Here is a 5,775-nt window from a genome sequence, read left to right on the forward strand (position 1 = left end):
CAGAAGAATTGTCCTTGTAACTTGACTTATGGAATTGTAACCCCTCTGTACAACTCCTTCATAATAACAGTGAAGAAAAGCAATAAGCACATAAACAGTTTAATAGTACCATATTGTTAACAATTATCATCATAATAAAAAAGATGAGTGTTCCAGGTTTAATTTTGTTAGTGTTGTAGAACTAATTCATTTTAGATTATTTCCTCATTTGATGTCTTAGGTAATTGTGCACACTCATATCATCATTCTCTTATTGTAGCTTCTCCCACTTTAAAATTTCTGGCTAGAACAATTGCCTTTAATGGCAATAATGGTATCTTCTGTGGTTGCTCTTCCTTGTTTATTTGAACACTGGAACTGGGTCAATACCAAACCTATGAAAATGCTACATTTTCTTGTCATGCATCTTCTCATCTGATAGGCTCTCAGCTGTTGAATGGCTTGGTCACACAGTTTTCTCTGCAGAGGTTGTCTTTTGTATAGTGATGTGCTAAGTCTGTTCCATGTCTCAGCAAGTCTATTCTCATGGGTTTTCTCAGGTTGTGAGGCCTGCTCATTGATATGCAGTGTCTCCTCTGCATGGCAGCATCATTGGTTGTGGGTAATTGGTGGTTCATCTTCAGCCTTTCACAAATCTCCAAGTATTTTTGTTGTTGTTTTTGCCAGTCCTGGGGCTTGAACTCAAAGCCAGGGCACTTCCCATGAACTTGCTTTTGCTCAAGGCTAACTCTCTACCACTTGAGCCACAGCACCACTTCTGGCTTTTTCTGTTTATGTGATATTGAGGAATTGAAACCAGGGCTTCATACATGCTAAGCACTAAGCCACTTTCCTAGCCCTCCAAGTATTCTTTCTAGTCTGTAGTGGGTTTCATGGATTGTAAGGTAGACTCTTCTGTGATTGTGTAAAACCCTTGTTGTGGCTCAGGTTCCTCAGAACATGAGAGTAAACACTTGAGAAAGGATTGTGATAGTCCTTCCCACACAAGTGTTGCTCCTGTAGCTGCTTACTGTTTAGCTGCAGGTCTTAGTGACGGCATGTGTGGCGTGAATTTCTACTTTGTGAATGTCTGTCTTGGTTGGTGTCTTCCCTTTGGAGTTATATCTAATTTTGGCATTTTTTCTGGTATGGGGACAAGTTTACATTGGTAGGTATTAGGTGTCTGTGGCTGCAGTGTGGGGCAATGGGGAAGTGTCATGTCCCTTGGCCTTCCCGTGTTCACCTGGGCATGAGTGTTGTTGACCCAAGGTGCCTGCTAAGGCCTGAGAACTAATTTGAGGTATTTGGGGTTCCCAGCCCCCAGTAGGGCCCTCTGCCTCTTAAATGCCTCTTGGTTATCCCTGGCAAACACTATAATGGTGATGAAGCCATCATTAACTGGTTTACCGTCTTTAGTGGTCTTATTTACCCTGGCAGCCAAAAGTCCCAAGGCTGGGCCCCCTGCTGCTAGGGACGAGGTGGTGGACTGTCCATTTCTAGTGGCATCTAGGGATGCCTTGTCCCAGGCACCTAGAAGTGGAGTGGGTTGTCCTGGTACTTTGGGGGTGCTTGAGGTGGCCTTGTCTCCGTCAGTGTCTTGTGTGGTTGAATTGGTCCCAGCAGTATGGCTTTCATCAGCTGTGGCCTCAGCTGCTTGGGGACTCTTAGTTTCTTGCTTGCTGTTGCTGAGCAAGGTGTCCTTGTGCTGTTTCAAAGTTGCTTTGATTTTTTTCATTTTCTCTTCATTAGCAAGGTACTTGGCTTTCAATTCCTCATAGGTATTCACAAATGAGCAACTCTTGAATTTCAGCCAGTTTTTGGTATTGGATGTGGCCTGGTTGGGTTGGGCTTTGTCTGCTGTTGACACATCCCTGGCAGAAGAAGGGTCGACAGCTTCTCAGATATCAAATTGAATGGTCAAATGTCTGGTTTCTGGGGGTAGAGTCTTGTTGGTATCTGGTTTTGGGGTGCAGTTTTTGGGGACTTCTGCTTTTTTGGGTATTGTCTTTATCTCTTTTTCTTAGGGACCACTGCTTTTTGTAGGGCACAGTCTTGGTGACCTCTGCCTACTTTGGAGTGCTGAGTTTTGGGGACTTTTTAAATTTCAGGGCAGAGTCTTGGGGACCTCTGCTTTTGTTGGACTTGATCCAAGTGGCTCAGATCTGGTGACATTTGAGGATATCTCTTCCTGGCATGGTCTATTTTCTCTGCCACACAATCTTTAGCAGCCAGGTTTTAATCCTGGCCTTCAGTGCTGGCTTGGGCAGCACATAGACCAATGGCCTTCCCTTCAGCTAATGGGGTAGTTCATGTGTATGGCACCCTGTTGATAATAGAGGCAGCCCCATGTCATTTAGCTTGGTCACCAGCAGATTTGTCCATCTTAGATGGTAGTTTAAGAGTTGGGCCATCACCCTATACCAGAGGGATTAACTTCTAAAGCTGGGAGGGGGGGGAGGGGAGGAGGGGAAGGAGAGAGGGGTTGGTACCTCTTTGGCAGTTCAGGGTCACATGACTCTCTTGTGAGGTGAAGTAGTTCTGCCTGGTCTAGTCTCTATGTTCCAATTTGTCTTGGCAGCTTTGGACATGCCACCTTGTTCCCACAAGATTTGGGTTTCAAGTTAACAGAAGTGGTTTGTTTAGTCATTGAAACAGCCCTGCCCACAATTCCTTGCTTCAGGTCAGGGACATGGGATATATGTTTGGGGGCTCTAACTTTGTGTAAGGTCAGAAGATGAGGGGCTGGGAAGGTAGCTCAGTGGTAGAGCACTTGCCTTGCATGCTCGAGGCTCTGGGTTCAATTCCTCAGCACCACATAAGAAAAAAGCCGGGGCGGCGCGCGGTTGGTCCGGCTCAGGGCGGCCGGCGCTGGCGGGCCTGGATCTCGCGCGCGTCCGCTGGGCAGCGGGCCCGGTCCCGCGGCAGCCCCGCTCCTCCAGACCGGCTCTCCCGTCCTTGTGTTAACCTCTGCCCGCGGGCAGGGCCACGCCCCGGTCGTCGCAGCCACCGACATGGGAATCCCTCCGCGGCGCACCCGGAGCGGCCACCTTCGCGGGGGAAGCAGCGGGGTCGTCCGGGAAACCGGAAGCCCGTGGTGACCTCCGGCGACCCGGCTGGTTTTCGGTCCGTTTTCTAAGTACTGGGGAAGTCGGAACCCGGCGGCCTCAGGGGGCGGCTCCGCGGAGTCGGGGCCCAGGCTGTCATGGATGCATTATTAGAAGACGATATATGCATTCTTAATCATGAAAAGGCTCATAGGAGAGAGACAGTGACTCCAGTCTCAATATATTCAGGAGATGAATCTGTTGCATCACATTTTGCCCTGGTCACTGCATATGAAGACATCAAAAAACGACTTAAGGATTCAGAGAAAGAAAACTCTTTCTTAAAGAAAAGAATAAGGTTTTTAGAAGAAAAGCTTGTAGGAGCTAGACTAGATGAAGAAACAAGTTCTGTTGGACGAGAACAAGTAAACAAGGCCTATCATGCATATCGAGAAGTTTGTATTGATAGAGATAACTTGAAGAGCAAACTGGATAAAATGAATAAAGACAACTCTGAATCTTTGAAAATATTGAATGAACAACTACAATCTAAAGAAGTAGAACTCCTCCAGCTAAGAACAGAGGTGGAAACTCAGCAGGTGATGAGGAATTTAAATCCACCTTCATCAAACTGGGAGGTAGAAAAGTTAAGCTGTGACCTGAAGATACATGGTTTGGAACAAGAGCTGGAACTGATGAGGAGAGAATGTAACAGTCTCAAGCTAGAGCTACAGAAAGCCAAACAAATGGTACTACAAAATTATTCAGTTTAATTCTTTTGTCTCATATGTAGGATGTATAACTGAATCTTAAACCAGAGAGTTATCACCAATTATAACAACTCAGAAAGGAGATATTCTCCTTTCCTAACAAAAATAGTCATTTGGTCTTCTACTTTAATCATTTGTTCTACAATTTGACACTTTGTCCTGATACCAAAAGTATATAATTTTAAAAGACTTAAATTCTAAAAGGTTTATTAGGTTATTACTTCTAGCTACTCAAGTGGCTGAGATCTGAGGATCAAGGTTCAAAGCTAGCCCAGGCAGAAAAGTCCATGAGACAGTTATCTCCAATTAACCACTAATTAAAAGCCAGAAGTGGAGCTGTGGGTCAAGTAGTAGAGCTTCCTTGAGCAAAAATGCTCAAGGACAGTGCCCAGCCCCTGACTTCAAGCACTAGGACTAAGACACACACACACATATTCATACACACACAGCATGTTAGGTTATTACAATTGTTCTTTCAAGTTCCCTTTCCTTCAATTTTCCTCCCTACCCCCCTTTTTAATCCTATTAAGTTTAAAGAGTTTAAAGATTTTAAGTTTCTCATTTTATATAGCTTAATATTAGGGTTAACTAGATATTAAAGACAGATAATTTAGTAGCAGCTTTAAAAGCTGAGAATTTAAGAATTGCCCAGATCCCGAAGTCTGCCTAACTGCTGTAGGTTATCTTAAAGTCATTGTCTTAAAACACACAGTGTGTCTCAAGTCCTCACCTGGAGTCTGTTTACTAATACTTTACATTTGGTTCCTAATAAAGTTGGACATAGATTTGCGGGTATCATGGTAATGTGCTATGATAAAAAAATAAAATGATACAGAAGCAAGGAAGTATGAGAGCACTGCACCAAATAGAGAATTTGAAATAGCTGTTCAAAGAAATTGAAAAGCTTAGTAATCTGTACAAATATAATTTCTGTGAATTTATGTATTTGTGTAAATAAGTATACACAGTTAAATAATCCTCAGCTCAACCATTTTGTATACCAGAGCATTCCAGTATTCTACATTACTCTAGGATGTTGCCATGTAAAAGAGAACTTCCCATACATTCTGACTGCCAACTAGGACTGTGCACCTGAAACCCAAGTGTCCTTAGCTTGTACTTCTCAGGGGAGACTGCTTAATAATCTTATATACACAGTTTATTCTTAAAATTATGTATATGAACTACATGAATCCATCTGTATTGGGAAATGAGAGCTTGCTACACAGCCCCTGGGTGGGTTTGATAAATGGGAAATGCTTATAAAAGTGATTGTTAACTTGTGATAGAGACGACAAGTTTTTATTTTCTTATTTGATATTAAAAGTTGATTTTCCTAGCTTTGAACTTGAAGACAGACACACAGCACCATTTGTCCAAATGATTCCAGCATTTTATTCCATAAGCTCACTTGACATAGTCACTACTGGGCCTCTTTAAAAAATATGTGCTTCTAAAAACGTTCACAGTGAGGCTCTAGATAATTTGTTGGTATGCACGTACTACTTGAAAAGAATTCATTTGACAGCTTTTATATACTGTTCATGTACATTTCAGTGTAGAGTAAGAAACAGTATCATGAAATCATGGACATTTAGCTCATAATTGTTTTGCTTATTTAACTGTAACATTAGGAGCATCATTTAGCTTTTTAGAGAACTTGATTTCTGTGGACATTAAGTACTTCTTTTTCATGAAGGTTAAATTTGTGTGTGTATCGGAATTTACCTAGTATTCTCACATAAGTGTAATTTTACAAACAATAAAAACACTTTCTTTTTTTCCAAAAAAAAAAAAAAAAAAAAAAAAAGAAAAAAGCCGGAAGTGGCACTGTGGCTCAAGTGGTAGAGTGCTAGCCTTGAGCTGAAGAGCTGAGGGACAGCGCCCAGGCCCAGAGTTCCGGCCCCACGACTGGACCCCCCCCGCCAAAAAAAAAGGTCAGGAGATGATTGAGTGATTGCTTTTGTCGACCATCAAGGAGG

General features: G+C 42.9%; 1 protein-coding gene across 1 annotated transcript; it reads left to right on the top strand.

Moving 5' to 3' along the window:
- Positions 1-2,831: 2,831 nt before the first annotated feature.
- Positions 2,832-5,528, top strand: LOC138816611 (5-azacytidine-induced protein 2). Its single transcript, XM_070006487.1, has one exon. The coding sequence runs from the start codon at positions 3,182-3,184 to the stop codon at positions 3,794-3,796; it is 615 nt and encodes a 204-aa protein (XP_069862588.1). The 5' UTR covers positions 2,832-3,181; the 3' UTR covers positions 3,797-5,528.
- Positions 5,529-5,775: the final 247 nt, after the last annotated feature.

Source organism: Dipodomys merriami, unplaced genomic scaffold (assembly GCF_024711535.1).
Source record: "Dipodomys merriami isolate MVZ:Mamm:240054 unplaced genomic scaffold, mDipMer1.0.p SCAF_7, whole genome shotgun sequence".
Lineage (NCBI taxonomy): Eukaryota > Metazoa > Chordata > Mammalia > Rodentia > Heteromyidae > Dipodomys > Dipodomys merriami.

Coding starts and splice junctions, on each gene's coding strand:
- LOC138816611 (XM_070006487.1), top strand. CDS start 3,182: ATGGATGCATTATTAGAAGACGATATATGCATTCTTAATCATGAAAAG.